The sequence below is a fragment of the Schistocerca serialis genome, chromosome 1 (genome assembly GCF_023864345.2).
Source record: "Schistocerca serialis cubense isolate TAMUIC-IGC-003099 chromosome 1, iqSchSeri2.2, whole genome shotgun sequence".
In the NCBI taxonomy this organism is placed as follows: Eukaryota; Metazoa; Arthropoda; class Insecta; order Orthoptera; family Acrididae; genus Schistocerca; species Schistocerca serialis.
Window position 1 is genome coordinate 606935789 of NC_064638.1, and position 21223 is coordinate 606957011.

At 38.1% G+C, this 21223-nt stretch overlaps 1 protein-coding gene across 4 annotated transcripts in view; it reads right to left on the reverse strand.

Moving 5' to 3' along the window:
- The window catches only part of LOC126477410 (mitochondrial intermediate peptidase), a 130835-nt gene that overhangs the window by 84823 nt on the left and 24789 nt on the right, over window positions 1-21223 (reverse strand). For all 4 annotated transcript variants that reach the window (XM_050103613.1, XM_050103614.1, XM_050103615.1 and 1 more), the window contains exon 3: window positions 18041-18193. In XM_050103613.1, the coding sequence (XP_049959570.1) occupies window positions 18041-18193 (153 nt within the window). The remainder of the gene's footprint in view (window positions 1-18040; window positions 18194-21223) is intronic.

Sequence of the window (21223 nt, forward strand, 5' to 3'; positions counted from 1 at the left end):
AAACTGCTGATGTAACTGGAACTGACAACTGTCTGGAAAGTAGAAACATTTGACTCAATTTCATATGTCATAATCAATGTTTTTGAAAGCCTGTAGCTGTCATTCATTATTTAAATAACGAAATACTTCACTAGTTACGTACTTTTTCACGCTTAGCACAAAGCGTTTTGAGAATTTTTTCTTGTTGTCAAGTGTAAATATGTAAATAAGTACTTTGTGTGGTGTTTGAATATGTGTTATTATGCATCTCTTGCACTGTAGTCATCTTTTTGAGGTTATCAGGTACTGTGCCTCATCAGTAATGTAGAACACACACACACACACACACACACACACACACACACACACACACACAAGCGCACGCACGCGAACATCACTCACATTGTTTGTGTAACATCACAAAAAATACATATGCAATTATTGCACTTGACAATGAGAATAAATTATCGAAACACATTTTGCTCAGCATGAATAAAGTACATAACCAATACTGTGTTTAAACAAAAAATGTGCCCTGGTGTCAAGAAACTTAACCACGTAATATTTGTAAACACTACTGCACAGCCAACATCATTTTTTCTCCACAAACATTTTTTCGTATTGCGTAAATCGCGGGAAAATTATAAATATATTGATGCAAAATCAGGTGCAAATTAACATTGTGGCCACAGGAAATTTGACAGGACCAATACAAAATGTAAACAGCAGGGAAACGATAATTCTGGGAATGTTAAAGGGGGGTTATACTGTAGCTGAATCACATAGGGGCTCTAAAACTTAGTGAGTATGGTTATGAAGTCCGACGTTAAGTCCAGGAAAACTTCATTAAAATGTCAATGTGCTAAGCAGGAAAGTCAGTGTGTTGCAAGCAGATAAAATGCTAGCAGGTGAATTCGAAGAGCCACAGGGTAAAGATGAGCAATGCTAGCAACTTGCTGCCCTGCCAGAGTTTGTGTCTGAAGAGGCATTTCATATGGTAAAGCCTTGCAAGGAATCCGACTTGTGATACCAAAAGTAATACAGCAATATATAATTGTGCATTGTCATGACAGCATTTCAAGCGTTTTGATGACTAAGAGTGTGTGAAGTGTATGTGCGAACTTCCCACTTCTCTTATATGAGTCGACTTACTTGGTGTACACAACCGATCTTCTTCTCTGGATAGCTGGCTTCTGGAATTTCTATAAACTTCTTCTCCAAAGAATGATGCTAGTTACAGGAACCTTAAAGACTCTTTCTCTACTTGCAAAAGAATTAGATACTCGAAGAATACTTTTCAACAACTATCAGTATATTTGAGCTACATAAAGAACCAAATTCACACTTTGCACTTCTTGTAAGTCACTCATATCATCCCACATTAGAAACAGATTTAAGATCATTTAGCAAAGGGTTGACTTAACAACCATAACTCTATTACAAACATATGGTAAAATACGTCTTGCTCCAGCAAGCCCAAGATAAGAGTTTATTCACAATTCCGAATCCCCGATTGTTCTTTTTTCAATAACAATAGCCACAATTACAAACAGCACAGAATAACACAGAAGTTACTTGGTTCTTCCATGTACTTTCACCACGACTTCCATGTATCACCCGACCAATACTTGCCGGTGCCTTTCAACTGCTGCGTCGACCTTTTGCTCGCAACTGATTTCACACCTGCACACACAGGCACGTTACGCATAGTAGATAGAGTTCTCCTGCTCACATCTAAAATATCGTGTGTTCAAGATGATGGAAGGCCGAGTGGTTCTAGAATTTATGCGGAAATTCTCAAAACAGTGCATATCCCCCCCCCCTCCCCCCCTCAGATCGGACACACAATATTTTATACATAATCATTATGCACATAACATCACTCAGAACAACATTTCATTTCATATCATAAAAATATACTTTTCTCATACTTGTTTCTACATACATCTTTCACTTTAACAACAATCTTTTTTCTCTCCAGAACAATCTTTAACTGATACTTCCTTTATTCTGTTCTTATTTCACCTTGACATCAAGACCTGAACATTTTTTCGTCTTTTTAGTCTTCTTTTATAATATTTAAGAACTGTGAGGACACTCTCCTTATTTCCAGTCGTAAACTGCAGGTGTTCATGACACTCTAGTATTCTATTATTTCTTGCCTTTGTACTACCTTTTCTTTAGTATGTAATAGCTTGATTATCTGTTGTAGTTTGGAAGAACTCAAGGCAAAATGAAAGTGTTCTTTTTGACACTCGTGAACTTACATAAAACGTAATAATGCTCGTTGTGCCTAGAATTCAAACTTTCCAGAATAATCCCTACAAAATGTCGTGACTTTTGTCACAATACTATCCCTTCCCCCTAGGCTCAGTGCCTCTACCTTGTCTGTGGGTTGACCATATGAGAGCACTTCCTCTTTCCATTTTTTGGTAGGTATGCCCCTTTATAAAACACTCCTATTTTTTCAGGGCACAGGTCATCCTATCTCCAAGCAGGTACGCCTGCCCCCATATACTTAGCAAATGCCGGGTACGCTGCCCTTACCCTGTCTGAGTAGGCCTCACGGTTCATTACCCCAGTATACGTTCCTACGCACACTATAATTATTTTCTGGTAAAGTTACAAATCTACTCTACACTTCGCATATACTTCTTAATACTTCATCTAATCCCTAGAGTCCTCCTCTACATATCAACTTCTATACTTCCAGTAGATACTGGGTCTATATACACTATTCAATAGATAATATGCTTACTTAGGCTATTCGAGTCCCACTATCCTACAATTCCTCACTTGATCCGAGTATTTATTACACTGACTTTTCTTGGATGACTACCATTAGTGTTTTGTTCTTAGTTGCACGTGTAAACATGGCTGGCGCAAGGCTTACATTCGATGAAAGGAAGTCAGTTTTGAAATGGTATTTTAAGTACGAAAACATTAATGAGGTTCAACAGCAATGGCGAAATGAGTATCAAACAGAGCCACCAACACATTTAACGATTCGTCGCATTCAAGACGAAGGCTGTGTTAAAGATGTACACAAACAACGATCTGGACAACCTGTAACAGTAAAAAGTCCAGCTAACTCCTGTCGTGTGTTACAACAATTCACTCACTCACCACAGAAGTCTGTGAGTCAGTGTGCCCGTGAAACTGGAGTGAGTCGCTCAAGTGTTCGGTGAATTTTGAAGACAGCAAAGTGGAAGTGCTCCATTCCACAATTGCTACACGCAATGAACAAGGAAGACCCAGATCACAGAATGGAGTACTGTGAGTGGTTTACTAACATGGTGCGCAACGATGAAGAGTTTGCAGCGATGATTGTGTGGTCTGATGAGGCACAGTTCAAACTAAATGGTACAGTAAATCACCACAATTGCAACTACAGCATCCAAACGTCCATGTAGAGAAAGCCGTGAATTTGCCAGAAGTAAATGTGTGGTGTGGGTTGTCTTACCGGGGCTTGATTGGGCCATTCTTCTTTGACGGCACAGTTACTGGTGAGGTGTACCTTCAGAAGCTCCAGACATCCATTTTACCTGCCATCCGAGACTTGTATGGAGATGAAAGAGTTTACTTTCAACAAGGTGGTGCCCCAGCCCACTACCAAAATCGTGTTAGGGCGTATCTCGACGAAAATCTACCAGGAAGATGGATAGGCCGTAGAGGTGCTGTGGAGTATCCACCATGTTCCCCAGACCTAACTCCTCTGGACTTTTACCTGTGGGGAACACTAAAGGACGTCATTTATTGACAAAAGCCACGCACATTAGATGAACTTTGAGAATCCATTGTACATTCATGTGCAAATATCCAACTGAACACGTTGCAGTCAGTTCGTGCTGCAGTTTGGCAGCATCGTTTGTGTGTGCATGTTAACGGTGACCATTTCGAACACCTACAGTGATATCTTTAAGTTGGACTTTAAGCTACGCTTTCACCAAAAATGAGACAACTCCGTCAATTAGTTTGCAAGTAGTCTGATTCTTCGGCCTTTTTATTGAAAGATAAGATGTAGGTTATTAGAAACCACGGAAAGTAGGAAGGACTTCTGTGACAGAAGTATGTGAATATGGAAAAAGGGAAAAAATAGGAAGATCCTCAAATGAGAAGTAAGAAAGGAAATAAATAGAAATGGTTGCTAGGATTGAAGAAGAGAGAGAAGATAGCCCCAAAGACAGGAAACCCTTCCCATCCCCGTGATCCCTACCTCACAGGTACTTGAGTGAGGCGCCACAGGAGATTTGGTGTTAAATCGTCTCCTACAGAGCGGACATTCCCACCTTCACCCTTGAGGTACCCGAAGGAAATCTTAGCAATCCTATGGAAACAGCAAGTGATGAAGAATCAAGCACACTTGTTTGTGAGGGTTGTTTGAAAGGTGTGATGTGTGCTTTGTGTTAGTCATGATTTGTGTGTTCTCGTAAATCATGCTTTTATCCGCAATACCCACCCCTTTCAGAACTGATATAAGCCCTCCCATCTACATCACATCTCATAATATTCTATACAAAGTAGAAAATCTATATACTATGTTATCACAGTTGTTTAATTAGTCATCCAATATTATATTTTCTGCTGACTTAATATTTCCTTCAGTTGACTAAGAAAAATATGCGTCAAGAAGTATAAAGTGGAATTCCGGTCCGATTATATTACATTCAATATGAGAATAGTATCCTCATGAATTCAGAAATTATTTTGAAAGTTATGCGCTATGACACGATTCTCCGTATTTACCCATAAATATGTGACGAATAAAGGCATTACCAGGCATCTTTCATGAAAACCAGTGTTGGAGTCATCGTAATGACACCTTATATAAATAGAACATACAAAATTGATGACGTTGCTTTTATCAAGACCTCTACACAGCTTTGCAATGAAACTGGTGAAGAGATTACATACCAAAACCATTTCAAGCAAAAATATGACCTAATTATACATGGAGAATATGCTAATCAAAACCGAAGGAGAGAAGTGCTGACCATGTGGACTTGATATATCTTGTCCCAGAGCTGTGCCAAATGACGGGGATCAGAGACAATATATGTGCAAATTTAAACCTCATGCTGCAGCCGAGCAAAGTCGGGTAAGTCCAGACTGGGGACAGATAAATGCGAATGCACTGTGCAGATCCCTACCTCAAACATGCTCTTGCAGGATACATAATAGTGGTACCAGAGGCACATATGCAGAAGCTTCTTTAGTCCCCTGAGATATTATATAGGGAGCCAGACGTTGTTAGTGGTCTGATGGAATGGAACAAGGAAATCCCCCACCAGGAACCATTGGGGATGATGTAATCACAAATGTTATTTAGTATGATTTTTTTTTAAATAGTATCTCTGAATGTGGGATAGTGGAATAGTTTAAGATTTTGAAGGAATTCAGTGCATGAAAACTATTCTAGAAGAGACACCAAAAACAACTCGGGATCCGATGTCGTCACTCTGCCCATTAACTCAGAACGTTAACGCCCCTGGAGGATATATAACAGAATATTTTGATAGGAATTCTCTGCAGCAAAACTATTACGGAAGGAACACTGAAAACAACTTGGGATCGATGGTCGTCACTCCGCCCATTAACTCTGAACGTTAACGTCCCTAGGGGATATATAACAGAATAGTGTGATAGGAATTTGGTGCAGCAAAACAATTATGGAAAAAACACCGAAAACAACTCGGGATCCGACAGTTGTCACTCCGCCCATTAACTCGGAATGTTAACATCCCTGGGGGATATATAACTTTACGTCCTTTACATTATAGTTTCCCTTTTCTCATCCAGTTGTAGGATCCACTAAAAATAATGCCTTGGGATGGATAACTGTTTGTACTCAGTATGGTCCTTCATATTTTTGGAAAACTTATGAATCTCTTTCCCTAGTGTCGAGCTTTGAAGATGATGTTTTATGAGAACTAGGTCACCAACTTGGTATTGAAGTTCCACACACTTTGTTGTGCCTTTTCAACTAAGTTCTTAGAAACTATTTCCTGTTTCAGTTCGTAACCTACAACAGGTTGTTCGGGCCAATTAAAACAATTTAATCATAGGTTTTCCTACAAAGGGTTTGCCTATTACTTCTAATGGTGTCAACCCAATCAATACATGTGGTATTCATTAAGAATAAGTTCAAAATCTTTAATTTTCATTGCCCATAAAGTATGTTTCTCATGGCAGTAGGTACGGCATAGTTTTCCAAATTCCTTCATTACTCGTTCACACGGATTCGAGGACAGGTTATAGTTGGATATTAGCACTTGACAAATACCTTCCCACACTAGAAATTCTTTAAATTCATTACTCATGAATTGTGAGCCATTATCCGTAATAAACCATTTTGGTTTACCCACTTCCAGACAGTATTGTAAACAGTGTATAGCTGTCTGCGTATTGGCTCATTTGACTGGATATAGTTTAACATATTTTGACCAACACTCTATGATGACCAAAATGTATGACACTCCTCCCTTTCCTTTTGGAACTGGTCCAAAAAAATCTGCTGCTGTGAGATCGTGCAACAACTTAGGAATAATCGGATGCATTTTGTACTTCATATGAGTATTATTCTCTTTCACTTTCTGGCAAATTTCACAAGTTCTTATCAAAGATGCTACTTTATGCCCTAGCTTCTTAAAATAATAAAACTTATTCATATGGGCTATACACTTTTTTGTAGATTAAAACTGAAGAAACTGCAAAAAGGTGGGAATTTAAGGAGATGGGACCTGGATAAACTAAAAGAACCAGAGGTTGTACAGAGATTCAGGGAGAGCATAAGGGAGCAATTGACAGGAATGGGGGAAATAAATACAGTAGAAGAAGAATGGGTAGCTTTGAGGGATGAAATAGTGAAGGCAGCAGAGGATCAAGTAGGTAAAAAGACGAGGGCTAGTAGAAATCCTTGGGTAAAAGAAGAGAAACTGAATTTAATTGATGAAAGGAGAAAATACAAAAATGCAGTAAGTGAAGCAGGCAAAAAGGAATACAAACGTCTCAAAAATGAGATGGACAGGAAGTGCAAAATGGCTAAGCAGGGATGGCTAGAGGACAAATGTAAGGATGTAGAGGCTTATCTCATGAGGGGTAAGATAGATACCGCCTACAGGAAAATTAAAGAGACCTTTGGAGATAAGAGAACGACTTGTATGAATATCAAGAGCTCAGATGGAAACCCAGTTCTAAGCAAAGAAGGGAAAGCAGAAAGGTGGAAGGAGTATATAGAGGGTCTATACAAGGGCGATGTACTTGAGGACAATATTATGGAAATGGAAGAGGATGTAGATGAAGATGAAATGGGAGATATGATACTGCGTGAAGAGTTTGACAGAGCACTGAAAGACCTGAGTCGAAACAAGGCCCCCGGAGTAGACAATATTCCATTGGAACTACTGACGGCCGTGGGAGAGCCAGTCCTGACAAAACTCTACCATCTGGTGAGCAAGATGTATGAGACAGGCGAAATACCCTCAGACTTCAAGAAGAATATAATAATTCCAATCCCAAAGAAAGCAAGTGTTGACAGATGTGAAAATTACCGAACTATCAGCTTAATAAGTCACAGCTGCAAAATACTAACACGAATTCTTTACAGACGAATGGAAAAACTAGTAGAAGCCAACCTCGGGGAAGATCAGTTTGGATTCCGTAAAAACACTGGAACACGTGAGGCAATACTGACCTTACGACTTATCTTAGAAGAAAGATTAAGGAAAGGCAAACCTACGTTTCTAGCATTTGTAGACTTAGAGAAAGCTTTTGACAATGTTGACTGGAATACTCTCTTTCAAATTCTAAAGGTGGCAGGGGTAAAATACAGGGAGCGAAAGGCTATTTACAATTTGTACAGAAACCAGATGGCAGTTATAAGAGTCGAGGGACATGAAAGGGAAGCAGTGGTTGGGAAGGGAGTAAGACAGGGTTGTTGCCTCTCCCTGATGTTGTTCAATCTGTATATTGAGCAAGCAGTAAAGGAAACAAAAGAAAAATTCGGAGTAGGTATTAAAATTCATGGAGAAGAAATAAAAACTTTGAGGTTCGCCGATGACATTGTAATTCTGTCAGAGACAGCAAAGGACTTGGAAGAGCAGTTGAATGGAATGGACAGTGTCTTGAAAGGAGGGTATAAGATGAACATCAACAAAAGCAAAACAAGGATAATGGAATGTAGTCTAATTAAGTCGGGTGATGCTGAGGGAATTAGATTAGGAAATGAGGCACTTAAAGTAGTAAAGGAGTTTTGCTCTTTGGGGAGCAAAATAACTGATGATGGTCGAAGTAGAGAGGATATAAAATGTAGGCTGGCAATGGCAAGGAAAGCGTTTCTGAAGAAGAGAAATTTGTTAACATCCAGTATTGATTTAAGTGTCAGGAAGTCATTTCTGAAAGTATTCGTATGGAATGTAGCCATGTATGGAAGTGAAACATGGACGATAAATAGTTTGGACAAGAAGAGAATAGAAGCTTTCGAAATGTGGTGCTACAGAAGAATGCTGAAGATTAGATGGGTAGATCACATAACTAATGAGGAAGTATTGAATAGGATTGGGGAGAAGAGAAGTTTGTGGCACAACTTGACCAGAAGAAGGGATCGGTTGGTGGGACATGCTCTGAGGCATCAAGGGATCACCAATTTAGTATTGGAGGGCAGCGTGGAGGGTAAAAATCGTAGAGGGAGACCAAGAGATGAATACACTAAGCAGATTCAGAAGGATGTAGGTTGCAGTAGGTACTGGGAGATGAAAAAGCTTGCACAGGATAGAGTGGCATGGAGAGCTGCATCAAACCAGTCTCAGGACTGAAGACCACAACAACAACAATACACTTTTTTATTCCAAAGTGTCCATATCCTGTATGAACACACCACACAAGTGCGTCTTCCATTACCTTTGGAATGCATAAGCACCAACGTTGCGATGTTACGCTGTCTCTCCAAAGCAAATTATGACCTATAATTTTCCATTTTCCTACTTGATTAGCAGGTAAGGAATTCCAATTACACATAGAAAACATTTCTGTAAAAAAGGGATCATGATGGATATTTTCTGTTGTTCTTTGAGCCATCTCTTGTACCCTGATGTTTGGATATTCTGCTGACATAAAATTAATTACAAAAATAATGCTGGGTCCTTCCGTACGTTTTACTTCTTCCATTCCTATTGGTAGCCTAGAGAAAGCATCCGGTACAATTTTCTCGGAACCTTTTAGATATTGTATTCGAATATCATATTCCTGTAGGAATAGCATGCATTGCATTAACCTACTGTGCAACAATCGTCTACTCATTAGAAAGGAAAGAGCTTGATGATCAGTTTAAACATGGACTTCTGATCCCCATACCAGTGTTTGAAATTTCTGAATACTCCATACAATTGCCAATAGTTCTTTTTTGGTAGCTGTATAATTTAATTCATGCTTATTTAGACTACTGCTAGCAAAAGCTATGGCTCAGTGTTCTACATTATTTAGAGCCCACTCTCCTTGGAATAGTTCTGCAGTAATACCATAATCAGATGCATCTGTTGACAAAGTAATACCATAGTCAGATGCATCTGTTGACAATTTAAATGGTTTGCCCGTAACTGGATGGTGTAATACGGGTGATTCAATAAGCGCTTTTTTGACGTTTTCAAACACATCATTTGCCTCTTGATCCCAAACCCATGGTATTCCCTTTCTTAATAAACGTAAAATTCTTGGGTCGTTTAGTTCTTGCCCTCGTACGTACCGTCTGTAATACCCGGCCATACCTATCCGTTTAACTGTCTTACATTTCTAGGGTGTGGACATTCTTTAATAGCTTTAATGCATTCAGGTTCTGGTCTAATTCCCTGCACCCCTACAAAATGACCTAAAAACTTACACTCTTGGCGCACAAAATACGATTTAGATAGCTTTATCATAATACGTTTTCTTTAAATCTTTTCAATGTCTTACTCAAGGTTCGACAATGTTCTTCCCAAGTAGCTGATATTATAAGGATATTATCTGCATATATTATCAAATCTTTTAGCAGACCTCTCCCTAGTGCTTCATCTAGCGCACGTATAAATACGGACATTGAGATATTTAGTCCAAACAGTAATACATTAAAATGATATAATTTACCATCAAACAAAAATACTGTATATTTTTTGGATACCAAGTGTAATTTTATTTCCCAATATCCCACAGTCAAATCCATCATGCTAAAGAAACTCACCTTTTCAAATTTTGACAAAAATTCATCGATGTTAATTGGTCTTTCTCTTTCTGTCTCTATACGTATATTCAATGTATGAGCGTCTAATACTAATCGTACTCTGCCTGTAGCTTTCTTTACCACAAGCAAAGGATTATTCATTAAACTATAACTCTGCTCTATAATATTACTGTCAATTATTTTGTTGATTTCATCCCTAACAGCTTCTTTCAAACTTACAGGTATTGGATTTGGCTTACAAAAAAATGGTGTGTCATCTTTGATTTTGAACTTACATATGTAGTCGCTGTATTACCTGGACAATCGGAAAACACTATTTCATATTCCCTTACAATTTTATATAAATCTCATCTTTCTTGTTTGGTTAATATTGGGATTCATTGACTTTCTCTTGTATTTCAATTTGATGTGTTCCTGGATCTACATTATTGATCTTTGGTGACAATTGTGCTGTAGCTGTTAATCAAAAGCAATGACACTCAGTTGTTTGTTTTCCAATGTAGTTACCTGTCACAAAGGGTACCCAATATCTACTGTCCCCTTTACCAAAACATAGAAGATTTTTGTCAAAGTTCAAGATAACTTTAGACTCTAATAGCCAATCTAAACCAAACAATACATCTCTACTGATATTCTCTACTATTAACATCATCTGACAAAAAATATATTTCCAATGCTGCAGTTCTCTTGAGGTTCGTACTTTACAACCTTACTTTTTGTTCCTGTTACTCAAACTATGTAAACTACGGTCACTGGAAAAAACGGTAAGTGTTGTTTAGTCTGTAATGAACTAAAGGATGTGTTGTAAATGAGTGATACCCCACTCTCTGAATCTATAAATATGTTAACCTCGGAATTTTCTACAGTCTCTGTTACTTTAGGTTGTGGATTGTTTGTAATCAAGCTTGGTTCTTCCGGTAGCAACCATTCCTTTGTAGGTATTTTATGGGTAAAATTATCATACTTGTCTGGACTAAGGCCTCCTAGTGTATTTCCATGACATGCGCCCTGGCCCTGGATCAAGATCGCACTACGTTTTTCTCATTATCAGTCATCACAGGTTGGTTACCAAAGTGAGATACTACGTTACCACTTTGTATTCTATCATTACTTGGTACAAATTCCGGCGAAGTTACTGGACCTAAACTCGAAGGTGGGTGCTTTTTCTGGTAACTGTCATTGCCATTTTTCCTGTATACTCTAGCTAAGTTAGCCTAAAGTTTTTTTTAAATTATTCCTTTTGTAGTTTGGATTTTCACTTTGGTACAAGTTTTTATTGTGGTCCTTATTTAAGGCATAAAGTGCATCTACAAAGGACAACAGCTCTTCTACCACTTCCCACCTGTTACCTAAGATACCTTTCCTCACATATATGGGTAATCGTCTAATTAAAATCCGCACTAATCTTTTTCCTCCATTGGCTTATCTAAGTACTTTGCACATGTTAGATGTCAATCAAAATAATTTCTCATTGTACCCCAAGTATTACTGTAATAGCAAATCTGATATTAAGTTCTCCTGGGCACTTGAGGACCAATACTTCTCCTTAAATTTCTTTTGAAAATCTTCCCAAGAGGAAATGTTATCAATATTTACTGTGCCCCATTCAGAGGCTTCTCCTAGAAGGTAACCCACAGCAAATTCAATCTTTTTAGAATCCTCCCAGTTCTTTGGCATAGCTTGGTTGAATCTTTTCAAAAAATGAGTTGGATGGACATCTCCATCTGGCTTAAACTTAGGGGATTGTCTCGATAACCCCGAATTTGCTCGCCATCGTAAATCAGTAACTACTTCACTAGTTAACACAACATTGGGTGAAGTTGTCTGTTTTTCCACTTTGTCCTGGATAATTTTGAATTCTTTCCACAAGTCATCTATAACCTTTCGGGTATCTGAAAGTTCAGAAGAAACAATAGGCGACACATTCCCAGATGTCATTCTCTCCGTGACTTTTTGATCTATAAGCCCTCCAAATTGTTCTCCAAACTACTTATATTTACTATGTCAGAGTTTGCTATCTTCTCTTGGAACCTTCTTTCTACATTATCCACTCGTATACTTACACCAGTAATTTGCGATTGGATTATTGGCATTAACTTATCTTGCTTTTCAACACTCTCTTTTAAAGTATACAATCCCTGCTTTACAGCATCAAACTTAACATTGCATACATTTTCAAATAGTCCTAACTTTTCATTGATTTCTGATTCTACAGTATTACATTTTTCCTCAATATCAAATTATAACTTTTTTGCTAAATCTTGTAATTGATCATTCTGTTTCTGACTAAAGTCAGTGAACAGTTGATTTACGTGAATGTCCAAGGAATTGGTTCATTCTTTCTTTAAGTCTAATTTCAAATCCTCTACTTTGCCACACAAGATGTCAAATTCAATCTTTAAAGCATTCACGCTTTCACACAGATTAGCAAATTCTTTGCTCTGCAAGTTGACTATGGCATTTAACAATCCTAAAGTTTCATTCTGAGCATTTAAACGAGAATGTACTACTCTTAGTTCCTTACTTAGAGCAGCATTTTGAGTTTTGATTAGATTTACTAACTCAGACCAGTCAGGCCCTTCTTTAGTAATTCTCATAGCCATGGCTGGTCCTGACGTACCTCCAATTTGCTGAACGTGATCCATAATTTTACAAGCTTTAGACCTTGTGAGCATTAAAAATTAACTTTAAGTATAATAACTACATTAATAAAGTTCATTAAATGGTTTGTATCACTTCTTGCTAAGGTACTAAAGTTCTGTTTTGTGCTCACCCGGTGTAGAATTCTTGCAGCATAGGTGAGCGGATATGACGGCAGGTCAGCACCGGTGAACAGCAGCTGGTGCTGGCGGTGTTGGATGTAGGCTGGTTTCCATGTCTGCATCCCCATGATGCATGTGAGAGCTGTATACTCCCTACACCAGACCTTCTTAGTCGTATCTTTCTAGGCATATCTCTTCTTAGTCTAATACATTGAGATCTTCTCTCCGGTTTTTCAAGTTGTGACTTTCTTACGTCTTCTCCCTTATTTGCCTTTACAAATTTTCTCCACAGATACTCCAGCATAATCCAGTTACTCTTAATGGTTCTCTTGTCGTATTATGCTTAATTGCTATGGCAACACTTGACAGTTTTTTCTATCTTTTTCGTCTCAAAATACCTGTTTTCTTCAATCCTGCCACAGTTGCCACGTTCTAAAATTTTGACGACTAAGAGTGTGTGAAGTGTATGTGCAAACTTCCCACTTCTCTTATACGAGTCAACTTACTTGGTATACACAGCCGATCTTATTCTCTGGATAGCTGGCTTCTGGAATCTCTAAAAACTTCTTCTCTATAAATTTCTTCTCCAAAGAATGATGCTAGTTTCAGGATCCTTAAAGACTCTCTCTACTTGCAAAATAATTAGGTACTCGAAGAATACTTTTCAACAACTATTGGTATATTTGAGCTTCATAAAGAACCAAATTCACACTTCACACATAAATATCAGACTTCTTGTGAGTCAATCATATCATCTCACATTAGAGACAGATTTAAGTCAATTTAGCAAATAGTTGGCTTAACAACCATGACTCTATTACAAACAAATCGTAAAATACGTCTTGCCTCCAGCAAGCCCAAGATAAGAGTTTATTCACAATTCCGAATCTCAATTGTTCTTTTTTCGCTAACAATAGTCACAATTACAAACAGCACAGAATAACACAGAATTTACGTGCTTCTTCCGTGTGCTTTCACTACAACTTCCATGGATCACCCGACAAGTACTTGCCGGTGCTGTTCAACTGCTGCGTCGACCTTTTGCTCGCAACTGACTTCACACCTGCACACACAGGCACATGGCGCGCAGTAGATAGGGTTCCTCTCTCCCACTCCAATCTAAAATATCATGTGTTTGAGACAGTGGAAGGGCAAATGGTTCTATAATTTACGCGGAAATTGTAGAAACATTACACGCTCTAGCTTGCTATAGTGTGCAAAAAATGCCGATGTGGAAGCTAAATATTGGGGGAAAGGTCAATGGCATGATAGATATAGAATATTATACACACACATGTATTTCTTGTGCATAGTGTGCACAACAGACTAAGCCTGAAATTCTGCTGCAAACACTGCCCGAAGCTTCAATGCCCTTGGAAATATTAATCTGGATATCCAACAAACACTTCCACAAACAAAGCAGGAAAATAAGTACATATTATTGATCATTCATCAGTTCTCATGTTTCCTCATCTTGTTCCCAATCGCTGAATCGACAACAGAAATTGTAGCAAAAGCATTCATGATTGTACCCACACACGCACCTGTTCGTTCAAAGCTACCCAGTCGTTACATATGTCTTTCTTCAGGGCTCCAAAACTACGGAAATTGCATGGGGAGAGATTGAGACTGCACTGAGGATGGTTTAAGGGTTTCTGGGCGAAACTTCTGCAGTATAGTCAAAACAATCTTGGCAACAGGTGGGCAAGTTTTACTAAAAAGTCTTTTTCTTACATAAAAGTATTGTGGATTAAACAATGGGAACTACTCTTGAAAATTCAGCCACCTTCTAATTTTTTGAAGTGTTGATATTCACTTTTTGATTCTGTTTTGTGTCACCTTTAATACTTGGAATTTTGATCAACGTTAACTGAAAGAATTAAAAGAAACTATTGCTTACAATGTTCAGCCCCAGTATCCACAAGCCATATTAATCTGCAACATTTTCCTCAGGGCCACCTCTAATGTTAGTCACAACTGTCGCATATGATTAACTATATCTGTTGTTGTGCTGTTAAATGTTCGGCCACTGTTCAGCCACCAGCACTGCACCGTCTGACCATTGTGTATGCCAGTAAATAAAGCCAACTGGCAAATATAGCAGGTCAGGACTTTGTTATCCCCAGCTACACAGGTAAGCCCTCAAAACAGGTCAGCCCCACTACAAATGAAAGGAGGAGAAATTGTGTAGGTTACTCAGTCAGTCTAATTGGTATTTCAAATCTTTATGTTATTTCTAATTTTTCATTTCAACGTTCTCATGCAATGTTCAAGTAAAATGCATTCTGACCTACACGCCAAGACAGATCGCCACCTTAGTAAGGGTTGTTCGTTGACATGGAACGATAAGTTATGGGGCTATCATATGGTGGAACAAAGAACAATGGAAGGTGGCTACTAAAGAGCCTGGAAAGGTACAAAGATTGACCTGCTTAACCGTAACAGATGGAATTAGCAGCACGGCCACTGTTGGGATGGAAACCATGCTGGGCATCCCCCATTGCACCTTTGGGTTACAACCGAGGTGGCAGATTAACAACTGGAAATAACTAAAAGCTTTAGGAAAGCCAGAATCCCACAACAAACAGTGTGTGTGGTGAGTAAAAGAGTGGTCAGGGATATGTCTGTCAGCTGTAGAATAACTTCCAGCTGCTTCAATAAACCTTTCAAGATAACAACTTGAAGTAGTGAGCGGTGGAAGAACAAACCTCAATACTGCTGTAGCCTAGTTTACTGAAGGATCAAAAACATATTAAAGTGCTGGGTCTGGGGTTTATGGGATGCAGCCTACACTAGAGAGAGTAATCTCTTTAGGGTAGCTGACCACAATATTCCAGGTGGAAATATCTACTACCAGAGTATGCATGGAAGATAATCTGCATAGGTGTGACAAGAATCATGCCATCTACATTTATTAACAAGCAGCTCCAAAATCTCTATGAGCCACTGCAACAAGACCAAATATTGTTGCCAAATGCCATGAAACCCAAGTGAACCAAGGATAAAGCAACAGGGTAAATATGCTGTGGGCCCCTGGTCACTTAGGAATCAGTGACAATGAACAAGCTGATAAGCTACCTAAGACAGGTACATTGACTCCATTTGTTGGAGCAGAACCTGTTCTAACCATCAGTAAGGTGGTGGTAAGATGAAAACTATGTAGCTGGATTAGGAGGCAGCACACAAAAAACTGGACTAAGATCCCAAAAACAGAAACACAGCAAACTAATGATGCCAAAGTAATGTTTCTAGAGAAGTTCTGAAATCCTGAGTTTGAACAAGAGACAGATTAAACTCATGGTAGGACTGATGACCAGCCATGGAAACTTTGAGAAACACTTACAAATGATGGGCATAGAGAAAGAAGTCCCTAAGTGCAAACTGTGTTATGAGGGGTTTAAAACTGTGCCACATTTTACCTTCCAATGTGAAGAATTGGAGGCCAAATGAAACAGAATATTTGCTCATTAATTCCTGAAGGAACTGTCCCTGTGTAAAAGGCCTCCTGCTACTGGACTTACAGGGAAAGAAACCATACAGTAAACTCAGCTTCAGTATGGGTAACAGTGGGCTAAGACCATTGTTGTTTTGTCTCCCTGCATAAATCAGGCAACCAATCAATCATTTATATTCTAAATTTTTTTATACTTATAAATTTTTCGGTTTAGTTTCATGTGGGACTTCATAAAAATTGCAAGTTATGCTGAATACTGAATTACTACTATGAACAATAATGAAACTTTATTAGAATTTCCATAGAGTAATGGTGCAACTGTATTAAGTGAACTTTAATATTCAGCAGAATTGACCATTGCATTTTATCACGCTCCTGGTTGCATGAACAAGAAGTCTATGTTCCCTGGCTTTGAAAGGTCACACTGATTCAGGTTTAAAAGAATAAACTCTAATTAAAATTTACACCAATGCATCTATCACCTAAATTATATAGTCTAACAATGAAAACAATCATTTTTGACAATATAATGTAATTGGATAGATAAAAAAATCTATTCATCAAGTGGCAGCAGAACACGTATAAAAAAGGTGGTTATAATTATGCAAGCTTTCGGAGCCAGTGCCTTCTCCTTCCGGCACAAGGATTGCAGAGGAATGAAGAGGGGTGAAGGAAAATTACTGGAGAGAGCTAGGTGACGGGATGGATTCTGGAAAAGTCATCCAGAACTATGTGCCAGGGAGACTTACCACACAGTCTTCCCAGACCTTCTGGGTGACTTTTCCTTTGCCCCTCTTCCTTCCCCTTCAATCTTTGTGCCCGAAGAAGGAGACACTAGCTCCAAAAGCTTGCTTAATTATAACCTCTTTTTATGTGCATGTTCTGGCGCCACTTGGTGAATGGATATTTTATCTATCCAATTTCATTCAATTACATAATCTGGTCCATATATTCGCTTAACCTTTCACCTCATTGCTGCTATTTTAGAGACAGGTAATTATAATGGTGTGCATATAACCCTGGACAATGCAGATTAATTCATTCGCACCCTCTTCAGTTGTGCTGGCTTATGGTAGAGTCGGAACTTACAGAGCAGTAGTCATTCAGTATCTCTGACTTGCATCTCCCACTCTGGTTTGTGTAGTCATACAATGATTACCAAAGTACAAACAGCAACTAAAAAAGTAGAAATATTCATATGTTCAGTAAACTAGACAAAGAGAAATGAGGAATTCGAAACATGTAAGAGCACATAAAGGTACTGTGGGTCAAGTTTAGAAAAATAGTTGTGCAAGCACTGAATAGATATGTAGTGAGTAAAAGAAGTTTATGGTGGGAGGGGACCTCAATGGTATACCTACAGTGATATACCAAAACCTGCAACAACATTGCACGATGCTTGTGAACCTGCACATTCAGTCATTAATCAAGAAGTAGTTGCGTTTAATGTGGAATCCAAATTACAGTGAAACACTGGCATTATCTACAAACACAGAACACAGCACGGAGAGAAAAGTTACTTCAAGTGCCAGAAACAAATTCTAGGTCTAAATAGTATTCAAATTCTCTACACATGACAACAACATTATGATCGTGCAGTTCCTAACAAAGATAACAGCCATCCAAACTTACTTTTCAACTATTCCACTGATGCTAACACATGCATCTTCTGCTGCTTGTGAGTATGCTGCTTTTGGATGAGCAATTCTAATGAACTCAGCCAGATCTGCGACTTTGCATAACGTATCTGACAGTTCGTCAAAAACTTCAACCATCTTTCGTGACCTTCATACAAAAAAGAAAAACATATGAGACAACAATGCTGGATAAATCTGAGTAATAATTATAGTCAACAGTCCTCTGAAACACACAAAAAAACATAAGGCAGTACATTATGAACTTAAAGAAAATATCTAGTCTTTTGCAATTTAGGAATGCAAAGGCATATTTTCATGATTTGCACTTTGTGTTTTGAAAAACTGTTTCACCAAGTTAAGTTTCACCTTCAATTCCAAGTGAAGAATTCAATGGTTTCTATTGGCAGCCAAACTGATAGTAAAATTTTTGGACTGAAAGCTTCCCGGAATGGAAATTTTCTCTTTCTTTGTATGTATTATTGTGCTTTTTCACAAATTACATGAAGATCACAGTCCTTAAATACATCCTCAATAAGCATCTAATAACACCACACACAGCTAGTTAGATTAAAATAATAAGAGTTACTGAGCATTTTGGCACTGAACTTTCACCAGCCTTCTGAAAGGAAAAACAAAATACTATTTGCTGCTAGGAGTCCATTCCCCCTTTCTAAATATATGCCTGTTAATCTTTTGTGTTATTATTATAGTACATGTCATATTTCATAACATCTTATCAGAACAGTGCATTTACTGTCTGTGCCAATTACAACTACCTAAATTTGTTTCTCACAACAATTAGGACATACTGCCTCATGAATGCTTCTACACATGATAGATGCAGTACTTCACATGAATCATTCCTGTGTGTCTGAATATGGTAAGAACAGGTGGTTCAGTTGAATGACCACATGCATTTCACAAAAAAAAGAAACATAAATTAATTATAAACTATATGTCAACTCCATATAAATAAAGGAAATAAATGTTAAAGTAAAATACAGAGAGCATCCATAGACCATCACAAGCATAAATAAACAGTTATTGATTACAGCCATAAGTACTTATTTCATTTCTTAACAATACCAAAAATAAAAAGAAAATTCAAATGGAAATTAAACAGAAAAGAGGCTGAAATTACTAGATACAACTTAGGAAATCTGTTGGAAGAAGTAAAAGAAAAAATTACAAATAAATGGAAAGTAACCTGACAAAACCTGACTAGTTCAAAAGAACAAATAGGTGTAGAAAGCACATGGAGACTCATGAAGAAAAGCAAATCTTTGCTTGAATTATTGTGCTTTATCCAAAAGTTATATGAAGATCAAATTCTGGATGAAGACATCTGAGGAATGGTATCAATGTGCCTATTAAACAGGCTGATCTCCATACCTCAAGAACTACATGAGGACTACCAATGCAATTTCCACAGACACAGTGACACATTAGATCATTTGTCCCCCTTCAGATACATTACTGAGAAAGTGTGGGAATTCAGTGCAAATTTCCAAAAGGCTTATGACAGTGTCATATAGTAGTGAAAATCAAATGGCATGGTTTACAATTAATTACAACACTTAACACTGAAAGCATGTTTATTACGATCACCAGCTAACGGCCAGAACAGAACAGACCTCCTGAATGGAGAGTGCTGCTATTTACACAAAACATCGAATGTTTGAGAACAATCAAACATTACCAATATAATATGTTTCAAAATATTCCAGAGACAATAAATACGAAATAACAAATAATTGCTGTTGGTTGGATTTGAACTGGTAACTCTAAGCATGCCAGCTAGCGACGTTAACTGCTACACCACACATCCACACATCACATCTAGCTCAGTCCTTCTCTGAACTACTCAGTACAGCACAATATTTCATTTAGCAGGGCAATGCAGCACTTGTTTCTTCCAGCATTTGGTGTGGCATTTTGCAGTTGGCATGACTTTCTTCACTTCTGCAGAATCATGGTGTCAGCACTGTTTATCCTTGGCTATTTATTTGTGATGTAAAGGACATTCACAGGTCCAGTGGTTTTTTGCACAAAATAGGCATTCTAGTAAATCATCATCCCAATTTTTAATATGAACGGAAATCACAGAAGGGAAGAATGAGAATTCTCAATATCTATTACGCAGTCACACAATCGACGGATGCCACAAATTCACTATGCAGCGCATTACAACACTATGCAGAAAGAATTTAAAGATTTAGTAGACAATAAAAGAGCAAAACATTACAACAATCAACAGATGATTTGTATGAGATTCATTCGTCTGTACATCAATAAGCATTTCATACTAAATTAGCAGATACAGAGAGAGTGATGAAACTGGTGGTGCAAATAGTAAATTTTCTGAAGTCACTAGCACTATTACATAGTCAGTTGCAACAGTTTTTGATGGAAATGAGTGAAGAGTATGGTGATATTTTATACTACTGTAAAGAATGCTGGTTAAATCAAGGGGAATGCCTGGAATGATTTTTCGATTTAAGATCCTCTACTGATGAGTTTCTAAAGGAAAGAGGAAGGCAGGAATGGAAATTAGAACATCCAGAATGGATTGCAGACATCTCACTTCAAGTGTACTTGAGTGCACATGATCCACAGTAAGACCATGCAAGCTGAGAAAGATCTCATTTCTTATTTGGTGGGGATGCATTAACACAATCACATTGTGGAAGGGGCAACTACTGACAAACAAACCATTCATTTCTCTGTGCTCACTGGCATTGAATGAAACACAAATATTGAATTCGTTGTCATGTTGAAAAAATTAGAGGAATAATTTTCTAAATGTTTTGAGGACACTGACAATCTCATCTACATATACATGGATACTATGCAAATCACATTTAAGTGCCTGGCAGAGGGTTCCTCGAACTACCTTCACAATTATACAATCTCTTATAGCGCTTGGAAAGAACGAACACCTATATCTTTCCGTACGAGCTCTGATTTCCCTTATTTTATCGTGGTGATCGTTTCTCCCTATGTAGGCTGGTGTCAACAAAATATTTTCACATTCAGAGGAGGAAGTTGGTGATTGGAATTTCGTAAGAAGATTCTGTTGCAACGAAAAACGCCTTTGCTTTAATGATGCCCAGCCCAAATCCTGTATCATTTCAGTGACACCCTCTTCCAAATTTCGCAATAATACAAAACATGCTGC